The 15,723-nt window shown below is 42.3% G+C and overlaps 1 protein-coding gene across 1 annotated transcript in view; it reads left to right on the forward strand.

The window, feature by feature from the left end:
• LOC126248945 (putative sodium-coupled neutral amino acid transporter 11) overlaps positions 1 to 15,723 on the forward strand; it is a 65,500-nt gene that overhangs the window by 7,457 nt on the left and 42,320 nt on the right. The window contains exons 5-6 of the mRNA XM_049950469.1: positions 8,022 to 8,231; positions 8,315 to 8,561. Of these exons, the coding sequence (XP_049806426.1) occupies positions 8,022 to 8,231; positions 8,315 to 8,561 (457 nt within the window). The remainder of the gene's footprint in view (positions 1 to 8,021; positions 8,232 to 8,314; positions 8,562 to 15,723) is intronic.

Raw genomic sequence — 15,723 nt, forward strand, 5'->3', positions numbered from 1 at the left:
TGTGCCAACGATGACCATGGACTTTTTTGTACCTCATATCCAGCACAGTAGCCAGTCCGTTGTGTTGGGGCTACCATGTACCCTGTTGGTTGTAGCCCCCTGACAACACAGGGATCACTCTGCTGATGCCTGCGCCATTAACTCCCCACGTATGTCAAGGAGTAGATGCCAGTCCCCTGGTGCATTGGGACTTCCGGCAATGGCCATCCTGCCAGTTGGCCTTTTCTGGGGCTGGGTGGCGCCCGTGAGGAGGGCCCTTGGTCGGCGTGGATGGCAGCAGGGCAGATGACACGCCATGAAGCATAGTACATCATCTCTTTCTGGTGGTCTGCCGCCAGCAGTCTCTAAGTGGGCAAAGTTTAACTTTAATGTTAAAAAATATGACCCCAAATTCTTCCCCTCCTTGGCCACACCATGGAAGGAATGCCAGGCTAAGGATGGCAGTGAAGCTTATTTGCCATGGTACCTCGTATATATGAGAGTTGATGGGGAATCTTTCATGTCTATGAAGCCTCATTTTTTTGTGGAGCAATTGGGGGACAAGTTTGGGGAGGTAGAGGGCTTGTCCAAAATGCGCTCTGGGTCAATTTTGATTAAAACAGCATCCTCTACCCAGTAACGAGCATTACACGCTTGTGGCAAGTTGCTCGCATTACCATGATGCCTCATAACAGCTTAAACATGGCCCAGGGTATTATATTCAATGGGGACCTACTTTTGCCGTCTGAAGACGTGCTACTTGCCAATTTAGGGTGGCAAAGTGTTCATTTCGTCCGGCGCGTTCATCGGGGTATGAGAGATAACCAGGTTGCCACCGGTGCCTTCATCTTGGTCTTAGAGGGTAATACATTACCTGAGACAGTCAAATTGGTGGTCTCTCGCTGTGACGTCAAGCCATATATCTCTCCCCCGATGTGGTGCTGGAAGTTTGGCCATATGTCTTCCCGCTGTACTTCCAGCGTCACATGTCGAGATTGTGGATGTGCATCGCATTCCAATACTCCATGCGTCCTGCCTCCCATCTGTGTCAACTGTGGAGAGCATCATTCACCTTGCTTGCCAGACTGCAGGATTTTACAGAACGAGAGGAAAATGATGGAATATAAGACCCTGGAGCAACTGACCTACACTGAGGCTAAGAGGAAATTTGGCGCCTACATCATGTGGCTATGACAACCTCATACTCCGCCGCAACGAGAACAGTTCTCGCTCCATCAGTTCCTTGAATTCCTGTTGCCTTTCAGAACCAGGAGACTACACCTGCCCCCTTGATGGTGGGGGGGGGGGGCAGGCGGGCGGGCGGGCGGGCGGGCGGGCGGGCGGGCGGGCGGGCGGGCGGGCGGCACTTCCCTCCCTGTTGCTCCCACACCACCTACTTCGGGAGCAACCCCCTCCCCCATCCATCGGGGATTTCAGTCCCCACTTATGCGCCGGAGAAGTGTAAGTCGTCTTCGGCTCCTCTCACTAGGAAGGGGTCCCCTGTGTTACTCCCTCTCCAGGTTTCTGCTAATGGGAAAGATGACACCCGCCAGCAGCTGAAGAGCCCAAAAGCAGCTGGTTGTAGGGCTTCATGCTCATCCTCAGTCCTGGAGACTGATTCAGTGAAGTCCTCCCAGCCAGGGAAACCCAAGGAACAGTACAAGAAATCGAAAAAGAAGACCCCTAAGAACAAGGAACATCAGTGGCACCCACACCACCGCAACCTACAAGCTCTGCGTCTGAGGATGGGGTGGGGATTCTGGCATCTACTGAGGACCTGGATCTTGCTGGACCCTCAGACATAACGGATATAGACTGCTTGAGCAAAAAGTTGTTGGCAGCAGAGGACCCTGAGGTGTAAACTACCTCATTGAATGTTCCATGCCTTCCCAGTCTCACAATGATGTCATCCTCCATTGGAATTGCGGCGGTTTTTTCTACCACCTGGCTGAGCTACGGCAACTGTTAAGCTTTACACCTGCTTTCTGCATTGCCCTCCAGGGAAACTGGTTCCCAGCAGTGTGGACCCGTGCGCTCTGCGGCTATAAGGGATACTACAGGAACTGTAGTGACTATAATCAAGTGTCAGGTGGAGTTTGTGGTTGGTTGGTTGGTTTTTTGGGGAAGGAGACCAGACAGCGTGGTCATCGGTCTCATCGGATTAGGGAAGGAAGTCGGCCGTGCCCTTTCAGAGGAACCATCCTGGCATTTGCCTGGAGTGATTTAGGGAAATCACGGAAAACCTAAATCAGGATGGCCGGACGCGGAATTGAACCGTTGTCCTCCCGAATGCGAGTCCAGTGTCTAACCACTGCGCCACCTCGCTCGGTGGAGTTTGTGTTTATGTGCTAATATCAGTCTGTAGTGAACCTGTGTCCTTCAAACTCTTCTTGAAGCTGTGGCTCTTAGAATACAGACGATGCAGGAAATAACTGTCTGCAACGTATATCCTCCTCCAGATGGTGCAGTACCCCTGAATGTATTAGCTGCAGTGATTGATCAACTCTCTAAACCTTTCCTACTTTTGAGAGATTTTAACTCCCATAACCCCTCGTGGGGTGACACCGTGCTTACGGGCAGAGGCAAATATGTCGAAACTTTACTGTCTCAGTTCAACCTCTGCCTCTTAAATACTGGGGCCGCCACACATTTCAGTGTGGCTCAAGGTAGTAACTCGGCCATTGATTTATCAATTTGCAGCCCAGGACTTCTCCCATCTATCCACTGGAGAGCACATGATGACCTGTGTGGTAGTGACCACTTCCCAATCTTCCTGTTACTGCCCTGGCCTCAGGCCCATGGACGCCTGTCCAGATGGGATTTAAACAAGGCAGACTGGGAAACTTTCACCTCTGATGTCACTGTTGACTCTGCCCCACATGGTAACAGCGATGTGATTGTTGAGCAGGTGACTACCTCAATTGTTTGTGCGGCAGAAAATGCGATCCCTTGCTCTTTAGGTTGCCCCTGGTGAAAGACAGTCCCTTGGTGGTCACCGGAAGTTGCTGAGGCTATTACAGAGTGCCAGTGAGCTCTACAGCAACATAAGTCACACTTCCCTAGAGCATCTGATTGGCTTTAAGTGGCTCCATGCCCGTGTATGCCACCTTATAAAACGACAGAAACAAGAGTGTTGATAGAGGTACGTGTCGACCATGGGGTGCCTTACGTCGCCTTCCCAAATCTGGACGAAGATCAGACATCTTTTTGGGTACCAGACCCCAACAGGTTTCCCTGGCATTACCATAAATGGCAGGCTATGTACCGATGCAAATGCGATTACTGATCACTTTGCTGAGCACTATGCTTGAGCCTCTGCGTTGGAGAACTACCCTCGAGCCTTTCGCACCTACAAACAGCGGATGGAAAGGAAAGTCCTCTCATTCACTAAACGCCACAGTGAACCCTATAATGCCAAATTTATGGAGTGGGAGCTCCTCTGTGCACTTGGACATTGCCCCAACCCAGCTCCTGGGCCAGATCGGATCCACAGTCTGATGATTAAACATCTCGTCTGACTACAAGCACCATCTCCTAGTCATCTTCAACCGGATCTGCTGTGATGGCATCTATCGCAATGGCAGGAGAGCACAATCATTCCGGTGCTCAAACCCGGCAAAAACCCGCTTGATGTGGATAGCTATCGGCCCATCAGTCACAAACATTGTTTGTAAGCTGCTGGAACATATGGTGTGTCGGTGGTTAGGTTGGGTCCTGGAGTCACATGACCTATTGGCTCCATGTCAGGGCGGCTTCTGTCAGGTGCGCTCTACCCCTGATAACCTTGTGTCCCTCAAGTCTGCCATCTGAACAGCCTTTTCCAGAAGCCAACACCTTGTTGCTGTCTTTTTTCATCTACGCAAAGCATATGACACCACCTGGTGAACTACATATCCTTGCCACATTATACGGGTGGGGGTCTCGAATGGTCTAGCAGCAGCTGTAGTGCCGTCTGTCTCACCCTCTCTGTATGCAGATGACTTCAGAATTTCTTACTGCTCCTCCACCAGCACTGGTGTTGCTGAGCAGTCATGGGCTCTCTCCCACGGCTTCCAGTTTTCGGCTGCTAAGTCATGAGTCCTACACTTCTGTTGGCGTCTTACCGTTCATCTGGAACCAGAACTTTAGCTTCATGACGATCCACTTACTGTAGTGAAGACATATCGATTCTTAGGACTGGTTTTTGACGCCCAGTTGACTTGGCTACCTCACCTTCGTCAGCTTAAGCGGAAGCGCTGGCGGCAACTCAATGTCCGCCACTGCCTGAGCAACAGCAACTGGGGTGCAGATCGCTCTACTCTGCTGCAACTCTACAAAGCCCTTGTTCAATCCCGCCTTGACTATGGGAGTCTGATTTATGGCTCGGCGGCACCCTCAGTGTTGCATGTACTCAACCCAGTGCATCACTGTGGCATTCACCTAGTGACGGGAGCTTTTAGAAAGAGTTCAGTGACCAGTGTCCTGGTGGAGGCTAGAGTCCCTACATTGCAAATCACACATGCACAACCACTCACCAGTTACGTTGCACATATTTGTAGTTCGCCTGAGCATCCAAATTACAGTCTCCTTTTTCCACCTGCGGCAGTTCATCTCCCACATTGGTGGCCCAGGTCAGGGCTAACAAGTGTGGTTCGTGTGTGATACCTTCTGTCTGAACTAGAGTCCTTCCCTTTACCACCTGCCATTCAGGTCCATCTGCATACACCTCCATGGTGTACACCTAGGCCACAGATTCGTCTGGACCTTTCACATGGCCCTAAGGACTCAGATACTCCTGCCACTATCCGCTGTCACTTCCTCTCGATTCTTGACGTGTTCTGGGGCTCTGAAGTGGTTTACACCGATGCTCTATGGCTGATGATGTTGGCTTCACCTACGTCCACAGAGGCCATTTTGAACAGCATGCGTTGCCCGATGGCTGCAGTGTATTAACTGCAAAGCTGGTGGCCATCTCTCGTTCACTTCAGTATATTCGTTCATGCCCTGGGAAATCAGTTTCTTCTGTGTACTGATGCCTTGAGCAGCCTACAAGCTATCAACCTGTGCTACCCTCGCCATCCTTTGGTAGCATCCATGCAGGAGTGCATCTATGCCCAGGACCGGTCCCATCATTAAGTGGTGTTTGTGTGGACACCAGGACACGTTGGCATCCCAGGCAATGAAGTAGGCTGGCCAAACAGGCTACGCGGAAACCGCTTCTGGAGATGGGAATCTCTGAACCTGACCTGCGTTCTGACTTGTGCCTTAGGGATTTTTGGCTTTGAGAGATGGACTGGCATAACAGTACACACAACAAATTGTGTGTCATTAAGGAGACTACAAATGAGTGGAAGACTTCCATGCGGGCCTCTTGCAGGGCTCCACATTGGCTACACTTGGATGACCCACGGTTACCTCCTGTGCCGTGCAGACCCTCCTGAGTGTCGATGCGGCACCAGGTTGACAGTGGCCCATATTCTGGTGCACTGTCCCACTTCGACTGCTCAGTGAGGAAATCTTGGGTTACCGGACTTGTTGCAACTAATTTTATCTGACAACACCCCATTGACTGATTTAGTTTTACATTTTAGTGCATGTCCTTTGTCCCTCTGTCCCCTCCACCCTAGTGCTTCTAGGTGTGTTGCATATTGGCTGGCTTCTCCTTTTTTATTCTCATGGTCAGCCAGCCATGGTAATCTGCTTTGTTGTTTTAATCTCTTCATCTCGTTTCTTGCATTTCTGTGGTTTTCTTGTTCCGTTTTGTCCATTTACATGTTTGTTGCCCTTAATTGTTCGAGATTTTTCCTTTAATTCTGTTTTGAGTTGTCAGTCTCGTTTCTTTTATTCTCACACTTCTGACATTGTTTTATTTGGAGCAAGGGACTGATGACCTTGTAGTTTGGTCCTATTCCTCCTCTTTTAATCCAACGATTCCACTCTCGAACAGCGTGCGGAAAAAGTGAACACCTATATCTTCCTGGGTGAGCTCTAAATTCCCCTATTTTATTATGACGATAATTTCTCGCTATGTAGGTTGGTGTCAACAAAATATCTTCTCATTCGGAGAAGAAAGTTGGTGATTGAAATTCTGCTGCGACGAAATATGCCTTTGGTTTGTGTCCATTGCAAATCCTGTATCGTGTCTGTGACTCCCCCCCCCCCCCCCCCTCCGTTTTTACGGTAATACAAAATGTGCTGCTCTTCTTTGAACATTCTCAATGTACACTGTTAATCTTATCTGGTAAGGATCCCAGACCACAGAGCAGTACTGCAAATGCGCACAGACAGGTATAGCGTAGCCAGTCTCTTTTGTAGATCTGTTACATTTAAGTGTCCTGCCAATAAAACAGTCTTTAGTTTACTCTGATATGATTGTCACACATGCACCTTATAGATCCTAATACTCAATATTTATGGAGCAGTTTACTACTAGTGAACACATTTTGGTGTCTCACAGTGAAATAAGTTTTTGCAGTCCAACACTGAAGCAAGAGCTGTTTTTATGTATGTATTTCTGTTCCAGAAAAATTAACTATACTTTACTTTTTATACTGTTGATCAGATGTCAATATTTCCACTGTTGTATTCGAATATTAGTAACTAGCTACAGCTTAAGATAACCTGTACACGGAATAGTTTTCATTTAATAGGGATTCTGTATGTTTCAAAAGCTGTGAAGTGTTAGCTGTTCCATTTCAATAATTATATAAGTGGAAATGAGATATTGCACAATTCTTTTTATGCTTGTGTGTGTTTAGAGGCTGAAATGGAGTTGATACAATGTGGAGCATCATAGGGAGAATGATTCATTGCTCAATTTCCAATGGACAGCAGCACTTTTCATTTCTCATAGACCCTATGAAGAAAGAAAGAGAGAAAAAGCAGAAAAGAAAGTAAATGAGTATGCGTGTGTAGTTCTGTTGAAGCTTACACATGAATTTATTGCACTCTGTGGGAGCATGAACTGCTGTAATAAAATGTAGATACTTAGTGTGTTAGAGAGCACTGTGAAATTACTGTGCTCTGTAGTTTGGCTTCATAAACATTGAACAATAAGTGACGACTTATTTAGATTCTTTGATACTCCATACTACCTGTTGGTGCATGTCATTCATATCAGCTGTCGAGCAAAAATAAATGCGTGAGAGGGATGTTTTGTTTTCTGGCAACACAGAAGATGCTTTTAGTCTCATAGTAGCACCTGCCTAGAGTATTCTTTGCACATTGAGACAGAAATTTGACTAATATAAATTTTTTTGAAAACTAATTTTGTCTACTGTCCTGAAAACAACAAAATGTTCTTCCATGTGGCCTTGCCAGTGTGTTCGTAATACTTGTTGAAAATAAATATTATGGCAGTGATTAATAATCGCAAATCATTACAAATAAATGTTTTTTTTTTTTTTTGCCATTTGTAAGAGTGGTAAGAAGCTTGTACTTTCTAGCATATGAGATAAGTAAGCAGCTTTAGGCACTGTAGCAAAGTCATTTTGCAGTTGTGTGTAGATCTAGTAACTGAGGAACAGTAATTTTAGCGAGTAAAACCTATGATTTGGTGATGCAAACAAACACCATTCCAGATTCATTCAAAGCGCGTTAAGAAAGATGCTAAATTTTTCATATCCAAAAATGTGTGTATTGGATAACATTTAAGTATTGGAGGGTGACAGATAAAAATCTATTGCACAGTACCATGCAAGATTAAAGAAATTTTGCAAGTTGTCATCAGTGCACAAAAATTTAAATTTAGTATTTTCCTTCTAAATACTTTCCTTCTGTGAAGCAAGTGTCACTTACTGTTGGCAACACTTCAGAAATGGTTTTTAAAATGGTTTTGTAAGTGTTTAATGTAGATATGTGAGATGACACTAATTTGGAATTATTATTATTATTATTATTTATTATTATTATTAACAAAATATATCCCATGGCTACCAGCCAGACTGTATGCAAAATATCAACAATTTGTCAAGATGAATTCAAAGATCTATTTGTGCATTATTTTCATACTACATACAAATTTGTAACTGCATTTCTGTGATAAAGTAATGTTTTGCCTACAGGTATACCATATGCCTTTAGTGAATCAGGATTTGGAATTGGACTTGTTCTTCTTACTGTAGTTGCTTTGATGACTGACTATTCTTTGGTCTTAATGGTACGAAGTGGACATTTAAGTGGAAGTTTTACTTACCAAGGAATAATGCAGGCTGCATTTGGAAAACCTGGTTATTTTGTTTTGTCAGCTCTGCAGTTTCTGTACCCTTTCATTGGTATGCAAAAAGACTTTGTATAAGAATTACGTAATCTGCCACTGAAAATTTTATGCACACATTGAACAATGATTTTGTTTCAGCCATGATAAGTTATAATGTGGTTGTTGGAGATACACTAACCAAAGTAGTAATTAATGTGTATCACCAAGAATCTGTATTTGCGAGTCGTCCATTTGTCATTGGAATGGCAAACATCTTCGTAACAGCACCACTTTGTTTGTACCGGGAATTAGAGAAATTGAGCAAAATTTCATTTGCATCTCTTGTGTGTGTTGGTTTTATCCTGATTGCTGTTATTGCAAGGATAGAGCCTTTGTTGGAAGTAGTGTAAGTAACATTCAGAATTCCTATTTGCTTCTAGCAGTAGATGGTAGTGCTGAAAACACACACACACACACACACACACACACACACACACACACACACACACAACTTATAAATGTAGGTGTAACAGTAAAATATTGTAGAAATTATCATTGAAAATATGGTCTTTAAATGTTATCAATTTGCTTTCAGGAGTGTACCTTCTTTTTTGTAAGTTATGACATGGAGATGAGGTGCCATTTTTATTTTCTTCTTGGATATACATTAAAGTGTGGAGGATGGCACACTCTCTCTCACACATAACACTAAGATTTATGCAGGCTGTTGACAGAGTATGCTTAATCAACTTTACTTTATTTGAGAAACCTCAATCACAAAAACTTGCACTGTCATTCATCTTGCAAAATTGAAGAAATTCACTTCCCTTGTGATCACAAAATATGATTGCAATGTCTTTGGTGGAGGTATTTTGAATTTGATTTGGGAAGGTGATACGTGCTGTTATCATGTCATTCCCCGATATAAGGAAACAAGCATCTGTGGAAGCTCAAGCAGCATTAAACACATTCAGATCTGTTGAATCCTAGTATCCTGAGCTGAGATTTTCAAAAATACTCATAAACAAGTGGAATGTTGTGAACTCCATAAAGTGGGATTACTGTTTGAACTTCCTGAGCCATCAGGATAACTTGTCTAGAAAAGCCCTCATCCTAAAAGTGGAAATGAATGGGTATGGTAAATAGATGATCTTATAGTAAAGGGCCTTGCAGGAATAAAAGTCTAGTTTAGAGCTTACTCATGTGTAGTATTTGGCATGGGTAATGTGTCCCTTTTCTTGTTTGACCAAAATGATTAGACTACCAGTTGTTGGGGTGGATTGTGTGGGAGTACAAACACCTAACCTACAGAGAGATAGCTCTGGTGGAGTTGTCTTGAATACTGTAACAAGTAAAATGTACAAATAAAGTGTCAATGTGTTGTCATAAAATTGTAGTACAAATTTGAAGGGTCAGGGAAGAGTTACGACAGATTTTGGTTTCTGTAAAATGTTTTACATAATGGGATATTCCTTGTGCAAAGAGCCACTCCAAGGCAGTGAACCCTTTTAAAAATGAAACACTTGGAATATTCATTTACTATTAAATTACACAAACATGTGCTTCATGAAGGGTGTTGAATTGTCCAAAGGCCAATAAAATATAGGGACAGTTGGAAAGATCTTGGCAGATTGGGTACCGAACTTGGTCTTTCCTAAACAAATGCTCTACTGACTGAGCTATTCAGGTACAACTCACAGCCCACCCCCAAAGTTTTATATCTGCCAATACCTCTCTTGCACCGTCAGAGCATCAGATAAATTCTCCTCCATACCTTAAGGGACTAGCACTCCTGCAATAAGTGATATTTTTGAGAAATGGCTTGCCTGAATCCTAGGGTATAACCTTTCTGCCATAAGTTAGTCCTAGAAGGTTTGTAGAACAACTTCTGTTATGTTTGAAAGGTAGGAGAGAGGTACTGGCAGAAGTACAGCTGTGCAGGTGAGTTGTGCCCAGGTAACCCAATCATTAAATTATTTGCCCACAAAAGGCAAAGGTTCTGGATTTGAGTTCTGGTCTAGCAAACAGTTCCTATTTGCCAGATAATTTCAAATGGGTGCATGTTTCGGTGCGGTGTAAAAATTCATTCTGGGTTGGGATAGTTGTCTTGTAGGGAAAATGTTGGGAAAGTCTTGTGTGAAATATGCAGAACATAATGAAAAATGTTGCATGGAAGAAAATGGTGGAAGCCACATTTTTCAAATGAGTGTAAGTGTTTCGAGCAACTGTATGGTGTGGAGCACAGTAAAGCAATTTTAATTGAACAATAAAAGAAATCTAGATCTGAAACTAGTCTGCTTATAATAGGGTCTTCACATTGGCCCAATGGAGGAAAGCCCATCAGTAAAGTAGTTGCCAGTACATTTGTTACCTTCACCATATAAGATTTATGAAAAGACAAAAATCTGTAGAACAGCAATGTGTATCAGAAAAAGTCATTTAGTAGGTGAGAGAACACCATATAGATCATTGTGCAACTTCTTTCTTGTGACAGCACATGTTGTCCATCATGTAGAGCTTTATTGTTAAAATTCCGGCAGTGCATTTTCCAAAAAGCAGTACAGTACTCCCTCTTACATACAAGGTGTGTTCAAAAGGTAAGGTGACTTTATATTTTTATGAAAAAATGTTTATTCATAAGTATCCATGTTGTCCCCTTCAAAGTAATCCCCCTCAGATACAATACACCTGTGCCAATGCTTCTTCCCATCCTCAAAGCACTTCTCGTAAGCACTTTTTGATACAGCCTTGAGTCCTTCCAGCGATGCAGTTTTTATTTCCTCAATTGTTGAAAATCTTCGGCCTTTCATAGGTCTCTTCAGTTTTGGGAACAGGAAAAAGTTGCAGGGGGCCAAATCCGGTGAATATGGTGACTCAGGCATGATTGTCATGTTGCTTTTGGCCACAAAATCTCTCACAAGAAATATTGAATGAGCAGGTGCATTGTTGTGATGCAAAAGCCATGAACTGTTTTTCCACACTTCCAAAAGTTTTTTGCATATTGCTTCTCACAAATGGTGCATAAACTCAGGGTAATAATCTTCATTGATTATATGATCTAGAGGCAAAAATTCATGGTGCACTGTGCCACTGTAATTGAAAAAAAAAAACAGTGAGTGAAACTTTGGCATGCTTTTTTTCGGTCTTGGCCCTCAGGGATGTTTCCATTGTGACGATTGGGCTTTGGTTTCAACTCATAAACATAAACTCATGTTTCGACACCAGTTATGACCCTTTTGAGCAAATCGAGATCATCATTGATGTCATTCAAGAACCCTGAGCGATGCTCGTGTGACGGTTCTTGTGATAAAAATTGAGAAGTTTTGGAACAAACGATGCTGACACACGTCTCATCCCCAAAACAAAAATTGCATGACACGAGCCAACCAATATGCCAACATCCTCAGCAACTTCTCTTACAGTAATTCAACAGTTTTCCAAAACAATTTTCTTCACATCTTCCACATTATCATCTGTTGATGTGCTGGGACGTCCAGAGCCAGGTTCATCATTAGCATCTTCTCGGAAGTCTTGGAAGAGCTTGTACCACTTATAAACATTTTTTTACTCAGAGCAGACTCACCGTATGCCACTGTCAACATTTCAGGTGTTTTAGAGCACTTGATTCCATTTTTCACACAAAATTTGATGCAAATGTTTCCTCCAGTTTTATAATAATAAAAAATTGTGGAGCTCACTAAAACACGTCTAGCCTTTCTATATGTAAAAAACAAACTAAGTATGCTGTACACTTGAAACAGCGAACATATGTTCAGGACATGTGTACCAACATAACAAAAAAGGTTGGTAATCGAACGTGCATTGCCTGTGCAATTTGAAAAGTCACCTTACTTTTTGAACAGCCCTTGTATATACCTGAAAATGACTGTTGTAAATTTGGTGAAATTCAATCTCATATGGAGGCTTACTGTCAGTACTTCTTGATGGGAAAGGTTGTAATGACAGTGGCACACAAAGTACCTTCCTCCACTCACCAAATGATGCTTTCCAGAGTCAGTGTAGTTGTGAATACAGTCGAACATAAACAGATTCAGGGCATGGGAAGAAATGACTTCAGGTTCGAGAAATACATCATAGATAATCCCTGCGAGACCCTTCATCTGCTCTGACCTATGTACTGGCCTGACTCACTTTTATTTTCTCCTTGAAGTATTTCTCAATTCTGACATTGATATTGTTTTCAGTGCTTTGATTTTACTACTCCTACATACTTTCATAATCCTATCAAATTTTTTGTGGAGGGCACTAACTGCAGATGAACTGCTTCTTGACCAAGGGACTTGTAACCTTCTTCAGAAGAAACAATAAATCCCTTAGGAGAGTAGTAATTAATATCTGTACTGTCCATCCGCATTACAGAATTACGAGCTCTCGAGATACCCATGCTTTTGTTTCATAAAAATAATGTTTCATAAATCTTACTTTCTTAATTTTTTACATCGCAAGGCTGCCACGGGCCTTACTGTATTGCTCACTCATCCATTTGTCACTTGTGAAGACCTTGGCATGTTCAGTGTGCCATAAATCTCCTACAAAGAGCCCAGGTGTTAATGTTACCTCGTTTTGTCAAACATGAAGTTTCCTAATCACAGCACAGAGTGAACATTTCATCATTTCTTAGCTAGCATTCCTCCATCAATCTCTTCTTGTGTTAACTGACCCTCACACACTGCTTAGTCGATTATTTTTTATGATTTGCATTCTACTGCCCACTTCCTGGTTTGTGCTGCAACTGTCAGACAGAGGAGTGACCAAAGGAATGTCTCTGAAGTGGCTGCTCAATAAGACAAAGTGGATTTTGTGGAATCGGTTGTCTACATTAAATGTTGAGATGGTATCAGAGTGATTGGACCATATCCTGAATGTGATCCAAAATGCCGCAAAAGTACTCACACTAATCTTCATATGAAATTTATTGGCCTAGTCTTCAATTGAATCCAGAATGCTGCAGTGTGCCCAGGGGCATTTGTATATCACTGTTGTGGTGCTTGTGCTTGCCAGGTGTAGACATTGAAGTTCATTGGTGGATTGTAATGTCTGCCATAAACGACATTTAGTGCAGATTTTACAGAGACAGGAGGAGAGTTGGTGTTACTACATTAAAGTTGCAGACTTCTCCTTATATTCTTTTTGCCATTCCTGTCTCAGCCCAATTTTGTACTCAGCAGTAGAGTACTTCAGGCTTGTGCAGATCAGAGTTGGCTGTAGGCAACTGTAGTGTGCTAGAGACAGGGCAAATAAACTTTGTATAGCCCAGCGGAAGATGCCAGAGGTGATTAGCACTACCTTGTTCAATGATGCAGTGGCATGTGTAGCTTATATGACCATGCAGATCTCACTTGCTTGTGCGTATGTCTTAGTTATAGTGTGCCCAGACTTAATGTGCTTGCTTTACTCACCACTAGGCCTCACACTGCATTGTGACATAGCTAACCACCAAGTTAAGTTAGATATCTGGAAGGGGCCACCCACATGTTAGGTAATACTTGGGGAGTACCAACCCAGGTGAAGGCAAGTGAGGCTGTGTTACATGCATAGCAAATAGTGGAACAACTGCTGCTTAGTCAGCTTTGCTATGCTCCAGTCAGAAAGGTTAACTGGAAATTGTATGACCAAGTGGTTGTTTCTGAACTCCCAAGACACCATTCAAGGTTGGATGTATCACACAAAAAAATGTGAAAAACTGTTTTTAATGCAAATATTTGTAGAACCTCAGCTCAGCTCAGCTCAACAGATAGTCTGTCCCTTAGTAGAATGTGAAATATTTTTTGTACCATCAGTGGCAGATAACAAGGCAAAAGTTTTTGTGGACAATTCTATGTAGTTGGGAGATCATGTCAAACTCTCTGAATACTCTAAATGATTCCCACAAAACTTAACATAGGATAATTAAATCGATTGACAAATATGTCTGTTAATTTTAATTGTGCTTCTCAAGTGTTACTTTTACCAGAATTGTGGATTTATTTTTATTTATTGTTATTTGTCAAAGGATCACCTTGCAGTGATATAGGATTTGTCAAGGTAGTAAAATGCCAATCAATAGGCCAAAATATAACATGCGTACATAACATGCTTTAAGAAGACAGTACAGTAGCCTATTGGGATAAGACAGGTGTTAGGCTCTGACCTAGATTAGGGAACCATTCTGGTATTTGCCTTAGTGGTGCAGGAAAACCACAGGAGGGGAAAAAAAAAAAAAAATTAAGGATGGCCAGACAGAAAAACTCCATTGTCTCAGATGAGGTCAGTGTTCTAACAGTTGCACTACCTTCTTTGGTAATTCTGTTGTAGAATGCTTCTTCATTTATGGACAAACTGTTTCAGGTAACTTGCTGAATATAACGTAGGTTCACTCTTCATTTCCCACACACTGAAGACACCTGCTAATGACTCTTGGAATTCTTATGGTCACTTGCAATGGAAAACGTTGTTCCACTTTTCATTGCCACTTACACTAAGACGCCCATTAGTGACTACTGGACTGAGGAAATGCTGCTGTGCCCCTTGCCTCAATTTCAGACTCCACACTCAACTGTCCACCTGAAAACCTTAGCCAATGGATGTTACTGTCATGCATTATACATTTTGACACATGATTCTTGTGAAAGCAGTAAACAATAACCATGTATTGAAATGTGACAAGGTACTGTATTAATCCCCTTTCATTACTATCCACTACTTGAAGTCCTCTAAGTAATCTTTAGTTGTGTAATACACATTACTTGTGAGGAATATTTTAGCTGTCTTTTTGAACAATGTCTTTTAGTAATCTGTCCTAGGAAAGTTCTTGTAGAATGTAAATATTTTAGGATTAAAGGAGACCACTCACCAAAAAGCAGAAGCGTTATATTGTCAATGCGCACACATGAAAGAAAGATAACTTGCTAGCTTTCTGATCCTTTGATGAGCTACTCTTGCTTATCAAAAGATAACACTAGAAACTAGAAAGATTTCTTTCTGTTGTGTGTGCCTATTGTCAAAACAATGCTTCTGCTTTTTGGCGAGTGGTCTCCTTTAATCCTAAAATATTTTTTAGTAATATTTTTCACTTCCTGTGGCAAATTACTACACAGTTTTATCCTCTGATATAAAACTGTTTTTTGTATTTTGTTTGTTTTTCCTGGTGGGTAAATGTAGCTCTAAACTGTCTCCTGTTTCATAATTATAAGTAGAACAGTTAGTGGAGTACTTAGTACTTTCCCCTTGATACACGCCATTAATTTGTATAATTTACTCACCTGGTGCAGTAAGGATGCCTAATTTTTGAAATAGCTCTTTACAGTGAGCCTAACACTACTTTATTATTCTTGTGGCCCTTTTCTGCATTAAAAGCATTGTCCATGTTTTGTTCCTGTGGTTCCCAAAAATAATGCCATAGCTAAGAATTGAGTGATTGAGGCATAATGTCACCACAAGACATAGGCTGTCATTACATCCCTAAAACCTCCGTGTTTGTTTTCTCTAATAATAGTTCAGATTTTTTAACAGTAACTTACGTTGCAGTCATGGGCAAAGAGAACTTTCCTCCATGTATTACATTAACT

Source organism: Schistocerca nitens, chromosome 3, assembly GCF_023898315.1.
Source record: "Schistocerca nitens isolate TAMUIC-IGC-003100 chromosome 3, iqSchNite1.1, whole genome shotgun sequence".
Classification (NCBI taxonomy): Eukaryota; Metazoa; Arthropoda; class Insecta; order Orthoptera; family Acrididae; genus Schistocerca; species Schistocerca nitens.